This window comes from Meyerozyma guilliermondii, genomic scaffold (genome assembly GCF_000149425.1).
Source record: "Meyerozyma guilliermondii ATCC 6260 scaffold_7 genomic scaffold, whole genome shotgun sequence".
NCBI classification, from domain to species: domain Eukaryota; kingdom Fungi; phylum Ascomycota; class Pichiomycetes; order Serinales; family Debaryomycetaceae; genus Meyerozyma; species Meyerozyma guilliermondii.
This window is the reverse complement of record NW_001809794.1, coordinates 328,657-341,860: the sequence shown is the minus strand read 5'-3', so window position 1 is coordinate 341,860 and position 13,204 is coordinate 328,657. Positions and strand designations below refer to the sequence as shown.

The window sequence follows — 13,204 nt, the reverse complement described above, 5'->3', positions numbered from 1 at the left end:
ATAGGCACGGATAAAGTATCCAAAACACCACACCCATTCTGGTCCTTGGTGATAATTGCGGCCCTTGGAGGTTGCAAAATCAGTACTATCTTCACCATTATTGTAGTAGGGCCTATAGTTCCAGTCTGAAGGATCCAAAGTTCTCATACCAACAGGTCCTCTGATGATCTTGTCGGCCACATTAATCGCAGTCAATGCTTTTTCTGGGGTGAATAATTCGGGAGCCACCATCATAGCTATAGGAAAGTTGGCCCGCAACTGGTAGTCTTCATATGGTTTACCTGTGCGGAACAAGTCCTTGTAAATACCTCTTCTGTTCACCAAAGAGGAATCGATCTCGTACTTTTGGTCATCTTGTGGGTCTTCTGGAACATAGAAACACCGCTCAAAATTATTTCGCACCAATTTGTCCCATTCTTCAAACAGAATGGTAGATCCATCGTCCCGCTTAACCAGCTCATATTTGAACAAACCCTTCGATTGAAGCTCAAGAACAAACCTAAGGGTACTTTTGAGCAAACCTTGAATCTCAACTGCTGCTCCATCTCTGGGAGTTCCAGGGACTCCTTTTGAGCCAGCCTTTTCACTTTCACCCATCTTGTCCATCCAAGTACCACAATTCGACTGAGATCCTCCATGAACAAGACCTGTTTTCCAGTCGACGAAAACTTTGACATTGAAACCTTCATCTGTCATTTGCGAGTCAAGGTTGACTCCTGCGTTGGCTTCACGATAACTGATTCCCGAAGCATGGCGCTGGAGAATCTCGAAAATGACATCCCGTATTGAAGTTTTGTAGCTGAACGCTCTCTTATCATCATGTGGGATATAGGTGTCATCCAAGGGAAATCTACGGTCCACTTCCACGTCTAAAATTTCGGAACCATTGGGCACATGCTTCACATATTCTTGAATCGACTGGAGGAAAAACCATGCTGCATCTCTAGCATTGTACCGTGGGTTTCTTCCTGCATCAAGAAGGTTAGGAATCAAACCATGCTTGAGAGTTTGAGCAAACCCAATGATATGTCTTTTTGCATCTTCATAGCGCTCGGTAGCAATAAGATGGCCCCTAAATGCTATGAAGATATCTCTTCCCCAGCATCTCATGTAGTCGTTACTGAAATGAGGCAACCCAGCACTCATCGATGGGATCTTTTCAAATGGCATCAACGACGTATTGTTCATGTATCCCACAAACTGCACCGAAGTCAACGCCATACTTTGAACAAAGTTGGTGGCATTTTGAATATTGGTGCCCAATTGTCTCAATGCTCTGAATCTACAGGCCTCGTAGGCTGCTCCAATCACTAATGCAAAATAATGAGGACGCAAGAAATATGGTGCAACTCTAATTGCATCCATCCGGGACCTCAACCAGTCTTGAAACTGTCCTAGATTTTTGGACGACAGAGCATACTTGTCCAACCGGTTTACAACGTAGTCCAAAGCCCATTCACCTTCTCTAAGATGATCACAGATTACATGGCCCAAGTTGTTCTCCCAAATGACATTCTTGAGTGCAGAGATCCAGCCTTGAAGACCAGCGTATACCAAAGCTGCCGTAACCGGGAATAGTATATGGACTATCATTTCCTCCACTGGCATCTCTTTCTTCGGGTTCACACCTGTATAACAACGCATTCAAGTCATACAAGTCGAGGTTCTTGGAAGCCTCAATGGCACCATCTCTAACAAATTTATCCAAAGTTGCATCGACTTTGGGAATCTCAGTAGAAAAGACGGCGATGGAACCAGGTACGAACGACTCATCAACTTTCATTACTGCATCAGAATTGTTCACTTCCACTGATGGAAGAGGAATTTCATCCACTTTGACAGGAATTCCAGTCAACTTTCTATCATCCTTTTGATAATCTCCAGTCTTTCTGAGCGTATAGGCAAACTCAGCTTTGACCTTGGTTCCACCCAAAATACATGGGGACAAAATTTGAGATTCTTCATGGTCGCTAAACTTGCTTCTTGCAATGAGAAACCAACCTTTTCCAGTCCTTGCATTGTACCGCTGGATAGTAATGTATTGACCTTCATGGTGGATGTACATTTCATGATCTCTTCCAATATCTTCACTTTCCCTCGCAAGAGACTTTCTGATCTCATTCAACTTTCTTTTGACGCTTCCAATTCCATTGTCACCATAAGAGTATTGACGCTTTTCAGAAACTACATTGAGAAGCTCGGGATAGCATTCATCATAGCCAAAATTGGTTCCAATGGCTGAAGAACAAAACGCAACTAGTGCTGCATTGGGCAATGTGTCTTCAACTGTCCTCTTTTGCGCTGGTGATTCATTATCATGGGTGCAATCCATAAATAAAGCATGTGGTGCCTGGTACGTAAGAACCTTGGGGATTTCAAGCTCGGAATATGAATCCGTAAACTTATTGCTGTCGGGTTCTGAACCTGCCGGATAGGCAAAATCGTCCAAAGGTAACCATGTGAAAGACCCAATAGGTCTTCCTCCATGTTTGTGAACAAGTCTTGAAAGTTCTCCAACATTCCATGCTTGCATGGCTTCACGAATAAGACTATTGATACCCAATCTTTCGACAAATACTTTATCCATTTCTTCGGAACCACTGAACAATTCTGCCACAACGTACAAGTTGGGGTTGACACTTCTGGCAGCGTCTAACAAAGCTTCTCCTACGTGCAATGGAGTCGAGTGACAATTATCGAGACGAAATCCGCAAAATGTCGAGGCACACAACTTGGTGTATTCGATCATTCTCTTCCACAATGCGGGTGAATCTTCAGGTCCAGCTCCATATCTCAACTTGACACAGTCACTCCATACTATAACTTCTCTTCTCAAGTATGCTTTGGACTGGGAAGATGCAAAATCCACCAAAGGATTACCACCCCAAATCCAGCCATTATTAGCGAGAGCCCATTCTTTGCCGTTTGAATCTTTGAAACGGGTAAAGTACGCTTCTATCAAAGGCCTTTCTTTCGTAACTGGACCCATCTTGGGTCCATTGTCGTCCAATCTCAAAAAGCGAATTCTGTCTGATAATTGGTTCTTAATAGAATTGACATCGTCATTGAATGTATTGTAAAGATCAGCATTGATTTCGTCAACGATGGAGCCAGCCTTTTCGACTATAGCCTCTGGTTGGGTACCCTGAGACTTTAACACAGATAAGATGATGGCGAAGAACTTTTTAATATCCAACTTGTTGGCGAATCTTTCACCCAAAATGACTGAGCTATTTACATTAGCAGACGCCAATACGAAGGAAGCAAGTGACTTCAAGTTGTTGACATCGACGTCTGAAGGAAGCTCTACGGGTGACACTCGGGCCGAGTTGTCGGTGGCTAATTTTTCGATGCTGGCGACAATTGACTTTCTGTCAAAGACATAGTATTGCCATAAGTCCATCTTGTCGATGACATGGGTCTGGATGCCTCTAATGATAGCATTTAAATCCTCTTGGGATTTGATGTCTGTTGGCAAATTAAAAGACGAGAGTTCGTCAGAAAAGTCGAGCAACCGTTTGTCGAGCTCAATGGCTACGGTCAAGTGGGGTGCGGTTTCGGCATTGTAGCCGGCATCGGGAGACTCACGGAGCCATTCCGAGTTGTCGGCAGTGTGGTTCCACACCACGTCGGTCAATGCCAACAAGTTGTTTTTCTTTAAAGTGGAAGAAATGAAGTCAATAGCTTTTTCGTTGGAACTGAAAAGATTGGGGTCGAATCTCAACTGGTCATAAATGGAATATGGTGAGTCAGATACTCCACGCTCTTGTAATGGTGTAAAGTGAATCATATTATATCCCTTTTTGCTAACTTCAGCAAAAAATGAGTCCCAGTCACTGAGAGGACCAACCCACTTGGAAACCACCGATTGCATGTTGATGGAATTAAATGGAACCCATTCACCATTGATGGTCAAATACGGAGGAACATTAAAGTAGTAATCCTCTGTCTTCTGCTGTTCGTTTTTGCCGTCTTTATACGTGATATAAAAGCAGTAAGTTCCAGCATTATAAATTGGAACATCGATGCTAACGTCCTCATGAAACGAAGAATGGATGGGAAACTCCTGGAACTTTTTCCTGTCAAAACTAGCCGCTTCCAGGTCCTTGGGAGTGTTCACATACAAAATCCCGTCTCTGGTAACCTTGGAAGCAGCATCTAAATGGAACTTTAAATTGAACAATTTGTCACCTTCTTTGCGGTTCGGTTTGAGTGCAATTGAGGGAAGAAGGAGCACTCCATTGGAGACATTTCCCGCCACCGGTGTTCCCTCGTTGCTCAAACGAAGCAAAAGGGTGGACATGAATAGAGTTAAAGAGGAGGGGACAATCGGAGTTGTTTGTACCCTGCGTGTGCAGCCGATACAGCTATGAAGTCCGGGCCGAGTAGGTTGAGAAGTACCAAAAACGGGCAAAAAATCACCGCATATGGACGGGAAGAAATGTGACTCTGCACTGCTCTTATCAGATCAGTGGATTCTTTCATTCGTTTATCAGCTCTACGGTGGCTAAAAATGACAAAAAATAAGCTTCCCCACCAGGAGTCGAACCTGGAATCTTCTGGTTCCAACCGGAAGTGGTTACGTAATCGTAGCCAGACGCCTTGACCATTGGGCCATGAGGAACGAAGCTTGATTGGTTTTGCCGGTGGGGCCTTTTATAGCTGGGCGAGCCATCGCATCGCGAATTTGCAGTTTCTATCAATGGTTGATTATGGCTTCATCCACTTCATCTGCTGGATCCTCGACATCCACCAAAAAGTATGTGTGTGATGCAGAGGGATGTGGCAAGTCGTATTCGAAGCCTTCGTTGCTAGAACAGCACAAAAGGTCACATACAGGAGAACGACCGTTTCCATGTCCGGAAGAAGGATGTTCCAAAAGTTTTTTAAGAAAGTCTCATTTACTGGCACATTTGGTTTCCCACAAAAGTACAAAACCTCATCATTGTTCTGTGTGTGGCAAAGGTGTCAATTCTTTACAACATCTCAAAAGACATGAAATAATTCATACCAAGTCATTCAAATGTACCGCACCAGGATGTGAAGAATCGTTTTATAAGCACCAATCTTTACGACATCATTTCCTCTCGGTGCACGATAAGTCGCTCACATGTAGTACGTGTGGGAAGGAATTTACCAGGCCTTATAAATTGGCCCAGCACAAGATAAAGTTTCATGGTGATTCTCCAGTCTATCAATGTGACCATCAAGGATGCTTCCACAATTTCAAAACATGGTCTGCTCTCCAGCTTCATATCAAGACCGAGCATCCCAAACTCAAGTGTTCCGTGTGTGGTAAAGGATGTGTTGGTAAGAAAGGTTTACGGGCCCATATGGCAGGATGCCATGATAGTTCTACTGCTGTCAAGCTCTGGAATTGTGACTACTGTGTGGTTGGGCTGTTTACCAAGAAGGCTGAACTTTTGGAGCATTACAAAGATTTTCATGATGGCAATATTCCTGAAGAGCTAATGAAAGCGGAAGAAAAAGAAAAATTGGAAAGCTTGCTTAATGACTCTGAAGCTTGTGGTTTAGAGAACCTTCGCTCACTCGACCAAACCACCAACCAGGTAGACGGTACCAAATCAATCAACTCGTTCAATTCAGAAATTGAATCAGGAACCTCAATTACAGATCTTTTGATCAATAACGTTGATATGAAGACACTCCTCTGTCCCAAGAAAAAGTGCACTAGAAGGTTTCGCCGCGAGCATGATTTACGAAGACATCTCAAATGGCACGAAGTTCGGTTGGCACAAATCGAGTCGTTTTTGGCTTCGTTGGAAAGTGAACAGGCCACCAGTGAAGCTCTCACCGAGAAAGTTATACAAGATGACGAAAGTTTGGTACATGGTTCTAATTCCGACTTTGACGATCAAGAATTGGACGATTTGATTGACCTGGAAATGGCGCTGCTTACGGGCAAATAACGATGTAAATGACACTATAAATCTATTCTGAAAAATACCGAAATATCATTGAGTATTTGATCTAAATGGTATCTCTTCCTTTCTTTTTTCACCTCTTTTGTCTCTTTTCGTAGCCACGGCCCTCGTATGTATCTCTCCTTCTCTTGTTATTCTCCCATCTACCTGACTGGTTCCGTGATGGTGGTGGAGGAGGTGGAGGTGGAGGTGGGGGTACTTGTTCACTAGATCCTCTCGATGGTGGAGTATATCTTGACCGGTCGTTAAACCTTCTATTGCGGTCTTGTGGCCTGCTTGCAACCACCTCTTGTGGAGGAAGTGGAGCTCGAGGTCTTCGAATAGGAGGATCTCTTCGAGTATCGTCATTTTTAGCACTTGGGGCCAGAGGGAACAAATCTGGTTCTGGTGTAGCTGTTTTGGACGATTGTGGAGTTGGAGAGTCTCTAAGCTTTCTTTTAGCTTGCTCAATTCTCTGCTTAATATCGGGCTTTTCTTCCTTCCTTGGTTCATCTTTTGTTTCTTTGTTGCTTTCTTCGGCTTCCTTTGCTTCCTTCGCTGACTTGTCATTGGTTTCAGATTCTCTTTCAATTTCCATTTGGTCATCTTCTTCATTTGATGCCTTCTGTACTTTCTCGGCATTTGTAGAATCGGTGGTAGAACCCTCATACTTGTTGTAGTAGTCGTACCGTTTGGGTTCCAGCTTTCGAATATCTGTTCTTGAAGAGGGTCTGGAAGAATCATCATAGCTTAAAGCAGCGCTTTGAAGGTTCTTCTCACGTTCTTTGTTCTCCTTTTCGATCTTGAGCTTGAGCTGCTCTTGCTTTTCTTGTTCAGCAAGTCTGAGCTTTTCCTGCTTTGCTTTTTCTGCAAGTCTGAGCTTTTCTTGCTTCTGCTGCTCTTTCTTGTCGTTGTACTCCTTCATAAGCCTCTCTTTTTCCTCATCGCTCATAGGAATAAAATCCCAAATATGTACCCAGTCCTTAGATCTGGAACGAAGATGGCCAATTAAAGCGTACGAAGAGAGCTTCAAATCCTGGCGCTCTTCCCGATCTGATATATTCTGAATGAAACCAAGCATAGTTTCACAATGATCTTCGACATTGGGATAGACACCAAGCAAGTTCTTCAAAAATGTGATTGCATTTCGCCGTGACATGTACTCCTTAACGGTGAGCGAATTACCAACATCAGAGAGCAACTTTTCATGATACGCAAATAGCATCGTCCGAAACTCGTCGTAAGTTATCTGTTCTCCATCATTTGACAATGTCGAACAATTCTGTTTGAACAGAACCTTGTCAGTCCATTCATGTAACACTTTGAGTACTTCAGAATAAAAGATACCTAGATTTTCTGCTTCTAGTGGACTCAAAGTGAACAAAGTCCCGAACAATATTTGGTTTCCAAAAAGCTCATCTAAAAGCAGCAAAACAGAGTAGTTTGGAACTTCAAGATCGTGCAATTTGAACAAGAATTTGGCTGCAAATGATGCATCGAAAGACGAGGTTATGGCTCGTGGAAGCACACAGTATTGTAAAAATGAGCGGAGCTCTTCGACTGAAGCCAGCTCAAAATATTTGTCTTTTTGGTTCGTCAACATTATATTGGTCTCTTTATTGTGCAAAGAATGAGTCTTTAAATCGGAGGGAATATCCTTGATGAATTTTAAGTTCTGGTCTAGGGTTTTCCTATACTTTTCAATGGTTGAAGGTAGGACATCTTTATCTCTCTTTGTAGATGAGACACTCTCTTTGAGGCTCGGAATCGTCCCCTCGAGTTTGGCAACTTCGTCGTCATAAAGATCAAGCGAGAAATTAATGTCATGAAGACTGAGTCTCCAGAATGTATCGTACAACTGAAAACTTATGGCTTGAGGGACTTGAGGAACATCACCATTGGGAGCTTCAATATTGGACCATAGTCTATAAACCCACCTAGGTTCGATGTGATAAACGTCACAAAACTCCTTGATAGAAATCAAATCTCTTGATAAGGTTTCTTTGCTTCCAAAGAAGTTATAGAATTGGATGTATAGCTGAATAACCGAATTCATTTCATCGTTCTTATTCGCCAAGATTTTCAAGTGCGTTTGGTTGGTATTGTGTGTCACATCCTGACTGAGCTGACAGAGTTGAATGAAGAGTTCATTTTCCGCGCCCAAGTCGTGAATGACTTTGATGAGCTGGTGACCCGACGATAAGCATTCGTACCTAGTATCATTGACGGTTCTAAAGGCAAGTTTTTGCAAACTAGGCTCGCAATTCATCATGTCGATTTGAGAAAGAGTGAGGTTGTTAATGGATTGGATTCCTCCCATTGACATGAGCATTTCCTTTAGGACTATTACTGCAATCATATCTTTTTGATGCAAAGATTTAAGAATGAAGGAAACAAGTGTTTTCAAATCTATCAGGGTTGGATATCTTTGACAGATTTTACCAACGAATTGAGCTAAAGATTGGATCCACTGGCGTTCATTGAGACCATCTTGTTGGATACTTGATCTGCCAGATGCTGAGAGTCTCATCAAAATAGCCAAAGTTAAAGCTTCCCATCCGTATTGATTGAAGTATTTTGCAGTATCAACCACCAACGAAATAAGATTGTCATAACTTTCGATTTGTTGCAAGATTGTAAGTAAACATGGAAGTGGATTGGCAAAGCTTATCTTGGCAAGTCGCCGCATCATCGGTCTCACATTTTCTTTTGATAACCGCTTCAAAATGTCCTTGGTCGATTTTTCTGCTTTGCCGTATGCTATTTGGATGAGGGGATTGCTCTTCGAAAGAACTTGATGGAGTTCTCCATACAAGTTGTAGCGATCTTCCAATGAAAAGCATTGCATGACTGCAAACCCTTTTTCAATCAAAAATGGATTTTCTTCGACAATCGACATTGCAGGGTAAATAAAGTTTCTGAAATACTTGAACCATTTCAAATGATTTTCATCGGACAGCTTATAATCAGCCACAGCAATGTCACAAATTTGAGAGAATAAGTCGGTGTTCTTACTCAAATTGGCACCATTAAATTTCAAGAATTCATACGACAACTCAAAAAGCTCTTCCACTGTCAGTATTGTTGGCAAGTAATTTTTCCACTCACTGTAGAAATAAGTAAACTTTTTGCTTCCATGATTCATAGCTGTGGGCCGAAAACTATAGAGATCGACTTGAGTAGATACGGTAGATGCCGATTGCCGTGGTGTCTGAAGCTGGTTCAAGTCTGTGTCTGAAATGGATTTGAAGCTCGCATGGAGAGGTGTGAGCATTTCAAGAAAGAGCCTATTGATGAGCTCTGGGATTTCATCGTCCACATATGCAAGAAATGGGTACTTGGTTAGGATATAGAGTGAGGGATAATAGAGCCCCACTGCTAGGAACACTCGAAGAAACTGATATACGAGATTCGACAGCAAGGAAGATTGGAGTGTAGTCTCTTCAGATTTTTCTGTGGGTTTTGATTTCCCATCTGTGCCACTTTCTTCGTCCTCGTCAACTAGAGGAGCTGCCAAAGAGAGAGCATTGGCGCTAGCTTTCAGGACCCTATCTTCGACATCTTTTTTGTAAAGCGACTCGAGAGACTCCATTTCATCGGTATTAAAGTAGGGGAAGATTGAACCGAAGCTTATAAAACCTTCCTTGATGAGGCATCCTATAAGAATCTTAAAAGTTTCGGGAAGTTCACGGTCTTTAGGACACTTTAGTAATCTCAAACCAATGAGTTTCGAAGCAGTATCACTGCCACCGACTGATAATTTCTGCATTGAGGTGGTGCTATTGCTTTCTGTACGAGGCCACCATTGAGACCGTTTGAGAAAGTCTATAATAAAGCGATGGTTGCTCACAAAGTTGTTGCTGAAAACATCAATTAACACATCGAGCACACGATTTGGATCAAGATTATAATGCCCCACTAGATTTTCAATGACTTTAAATGCGTATTCCAGCTCATATCGAGTATGGTCATCCCTTAATATGTGGTATACTTCTACAATCAATTTGGAGTAACCTTCGGATTCTTCATGAAGAAGATTATACTTTTTCTGAGTGTAGAAGTGGTCTCTTCTTCTAGTATTCAAGATTTTGTTAAAGTTTTCAGGTACTATTCCGACTGCCAGTAAAGATTCTGGTTTGATATTGCGTGCAAGAACTGACGTTTTCACAATATTCTTCTTGAAGAGAGATGCCAACAATTGCTTGATCTGTTCAGATAACACAAATACATCGAGTATTTGACAAAATTCCACCGCCCGTGAATCGTTTGCCAAAACCTTTTCAAGAAAGGATGTTACATCGTCAATCTGTAGTCGATTGTCATCGTAACTTAAAATGAGCTCGGTGAAAATTAAGGAAGAAACATTGGAGTCATCATTTTCCAATTCACTGACGAGCTTCTGGGACCCCTCTTGGGCGAAATCACCGATTGTTTCGTCGCCAAGATAGACAAAATCGCCATTGGTGGCAGTAGTCATTGAGATGGAGTAACGTTGAGTCGCGATCCTGAACCCTAAACGGCACGGGCACGTTATAGGCGTCGAGGGGCAGCTTCCAAATAAGAAACATCCGAGATAGTTTAGTGGCTAGAATTACCGCTTGTCGCGTGGTAGACCGGGGTTCAATTCCCCGTCTCGGAGCATTTCATTTCCTGCGCAAATGGTTTAGTGGTAAAATCCATCGTTGCCATCGATGGGCCCCCGGTTCGATTCCGGGTTTGCGCATTCTTTTTTAGTTTCCATTATCACATTTTTTTCATGCTGACCTTGAAGTATTTGAAACGCAATTGGGAGTTCCTGGCAGCGGCATTTGTCGTGATCTACTTTGTGTTCTTGCAGGTGTTTTTCGAGAAGCAAGATTTGGGGAACTCAATTCGCGTAATTCCTCAAGACGTGATTAATGCTTACCCACAACAAGATGGGAAGTTTGCTTACATGCAATATGCTACTAATAAGCAATATCTTGAACTAGCCATCAACAACTTTATTGTGTTAGAACGTTCAGGCTCAAGAATAGCTGATAGAGTCATTATTGTCAAACTGAGTGTCCGCAAGGATCCGGGGTACTCAAAATTCCAGGCTCAGGCGAAGGAAAATGGTATAAAATTGGTTGTAGTTCCCGCAATTGAGATCAGTGGAACCCAGAGTCCTGAGTGGGCAGACTCATTCACCAAATTTCATATTTTTGGGCAGACTCAGTATGACAGAGTTGTGTATTTTGACGCAGATTCGATGTTTGTGGGTGCTGAAAAGGCGGAGAATGGCTTTAAAAACGTTCCTAAACACATTGATGAGCTTTTTAATATCCCAAAATCTTTTGATATTGCTCTTCCACAGGCTTATTGGGTAACCAATGATGATGTAAAACCACCAAGGGGCACTCAATTACCATCGCAAAACGACTACGAAAGGTCTGTTCGTCAAGCAGTGTATGCTACCAAGAAAGGTGAAGACTCGTTTTCTATGCTTCCAAAGCTATTGTTTCCTGGTCATAAATTTGAAAACAGAGCCAATTTCTTTGCTAGTCATGTCATCGTATTCACACCTTCTTCCAAGTTGTTCAAGACTTTGAAAAAGTATGTGCACAATCCCTGGTTGTGGCTGATCTTTAGTCGTCAACGCTTAAGACAACCTGAGGATTATGATATGGAAATTATCAACCGGTACCTCGATGAAACTCTTCGCAAAAACCGGGCCATGAGAATTGGAATCTTGCCTCACCAGGTCTATGGCGTGCTCACAGGCGAATTCAAGGAATTGTACCATCGTCGGTTTGTTGCTAGACCAGAAGAATTGCCATTCGTAGACAAGTTTTCCAATGATGGTTGGAATGCTACCGATGCGCTTCTTTCATTGAAAATGATCCACTTTTCTGATGCTCCGATTCCCAAGCCTTGGCAGAAGCAAACCAATCACGACTACTATAATGCCTACAAAATTTACTGCTACGATGAATCGTTCGACCCGGAAACCTACCACCAAATGTACCCAGATGCCAAGCCTCGCCTTACATCTGATTGCGAAAGTGTGAACATATGGAACTGGTTTATGGCCGAGTTTCACCGCCAAGTGTAATGGTGGGATCAAGAATTAAATGACATCTTTGATGGTTCTATTTTTCACTTTTTCACCTCTAATCTGATTTTTTTTTCCTGCATATGGCGGTGTAAAAATAGTTGATTCAGGCGGAGCAGAGTGCAAACACAATTTTTGATCCGTTTCACTAGACACATTTAATCGGGAGTTTTGCGGTTGCGTCTCTTGATATAGCATTCTTGCCATTCCAGAAACATTAATCAACACTCATCTTGAGCCAAAAAGACTTTACAACAATAAATTATTTGGATCTGATTCTTGTTTACAAAATGACAACAACCACCAACGAGGTACCTACAATCACCACGTTTGTGAGGCGAGATGACATGCCCTCGCTCAGTGATGATATGCCAACACTCAGCTCTTCTGATTCTTTCACAACACCGTCTATTGTTGTTCCTTCCAGCAATGACAACCCATACATTCAACGTCAATACAATCCTAGTGGCAGTGTTTTCATTGCCGTTGGATGTATAGTTGGGTTCATCTTGTTGGCTTTCATCATATACCATCTTTTCAGATCAATGAGAGCTTCGAGACTTGCCAAGAGATCGTGGACTGGGACTCAGAACATAGAGGAAAAGCGCCACAACAGTGGATTGTATGGATTGACACCCACCGGCACATCTGGATTGAGCACACTCAATACTGAGTATCGTCTGTCGGTGGCCAAGTTGCCGCTTTTGAACCACCAGCATAACAAGTCACTGTTTAGTGGACTCGATGTCGGTGACAATTCCACGTTGTATGCGTCGGAGGCCGGAGCCACCAGAAACGATCTCACCAATATGTTCATTTCTCCCACTGCTGAAGTCATGGCCCATAAGCGTAACAAATCCACCTCCAACTTGTCATCCTTGGGAGGTTCTACGTCCAATTTCAACAGCGTACTACCTGCACCAGCCACCAACAGGCACTCTCAAATCGTTCCCAGTCTCTACATTAACAGCGACACCAACAACAGTGATATGGCGTTGAGTTCCAAGCAGTCTGAAGCATCGGTGCAACCCAGGGCTACACCAGGACGGGCCAACAAAACTACTATTCCTAGTGTGTACCTCGACGACTTGATTGAAAAATGAAATACACTTCTCATTCATTTACACTCTCCTTTACTCTATTCTACTCCCTTCTCTCTTCTACTCCCTTTCAAAGTCCCCTCCTTCTGTTCCTTTACCTCTCCTAC

General features: G+C 42.7%; 5 protein-coding genes and 3 non-coding genes across 8 annotated transcripts; 5 read left to right on the top strand and 3 right to left on the bottom strand. All coding sequences in view use genetic code 12, as the record gives it.

The window, feature by feature from the left end:
- Positions 1–1,474: 1,474 nt before the first annotated feature.
- Positions 1,475–4,303, bottom strand: GDB1 (bifunctional 4-alpha-glucanotransferase/amylo-alpha-1,6-glucosidase; the record flags this gene model as incomplete). Its single annotated transcript, XM_001482288.1, has 1 exon — positions 1,475–4,303. One exon carries the CDS (start codon positions 4,301–4,303, stop codon positions 1,475–1,477), a length of 2,829 nt encoding a protein of 942 aa, XP_001482338.2.
- Positions 4,304–4,528: 225 nt separating this feature from the next.
- PGUG_05940 lies at positions 4,529–4,624 on the bottom strand. Its single transcript has one exon. It is a non-coding gene; the product is annotated as a tRNA-Arg (tRNA).
- Positions 4,625–4,712: 88 nt separating this feature from the next.
- PZF1 (Pzf1p) lies at positions 4,713–5,930 on the top strand (the record flags this gene model as incomplete). The annotated part of the gene is made up of 1 exon (XM_001482287.1): positions 4,713–5,930. One exon carries the CDS (start codon positions 4,713–4,715, stop codon positions 5,928–5,930), a length of 1,218 nt encoding a protein of 405 aa, XP_001482337.2.
- Positions 5,931–6,018: 88 nt separating this feature from the next.
- On the bottom strand, positions 6,019–10,401 carry PGUG_05356 (uncharacterized protein; the record flags this gene model as incomplete). The annotated part of the gene is made up of 1 exon (XM_001482286.1): positions 6,019–10,401. One exon carries the CDS (start codon positions 10,399–10,401, stop codon positions 6,019–6,021), a length of 4,383 nt encoding a protein of 1,460 aa, XP_001482336.2.
- A 90-nt stretch (positions 10,402–10,491) lies between these two features.
- PGUG_05944 lies at positions 10,492–10,563 on the top strand. The gene has a single exon. It is a non-coding gene; the product is annotated as a tRNA-Asp (tRNA).
- A 13-nt stretch (positions 10,564–10,576) lies between these two features.
- PGUG_05945 lies at positions 10,577–10,647 on the top strand. Its single transcript has one exon. It is a non-coding gene; the product is annotated as a tRNA-Gly (tRNA).
- Positions 10,648–10,680: 33 nt separating this feature from the next.
- On the top strand, positions 10,681–11,997 carry PGUG_05355 (glucose N-acetyltransferase; the record flags this gene model as incomplete). Its single annotated transcript, XM_001482285.1, has 1 exon — positions 10,681–11,997. One exon carries the CDS (start codon positions 10,681–10,683, stop codon positions 11,995–11,997), a length of 1,317 nt encoding a protein of 438 aa, XP_001482335.2.
- Positions 11,998–12,287: 290 nt separating this feature from the next.
- PGUG_05354 (uncharacterized protein) lies at positions 12,288–13,100 on the top strand (the record flags this gene model as incomplete). Its single annotated transcript, XM_001482284.1, has 1 exon — positions 12,288–13,100. The coding sequence occupies one exon, from the start codon at positions 12,288–12,290 to the stop codon at positions 13,098–13,100; it is 813 nt and encodes a 270-aa protein (XP_001482334.2).
- Between the last annotated feature and the right edge of the window lie 104 nt (positions 13,101–13,204).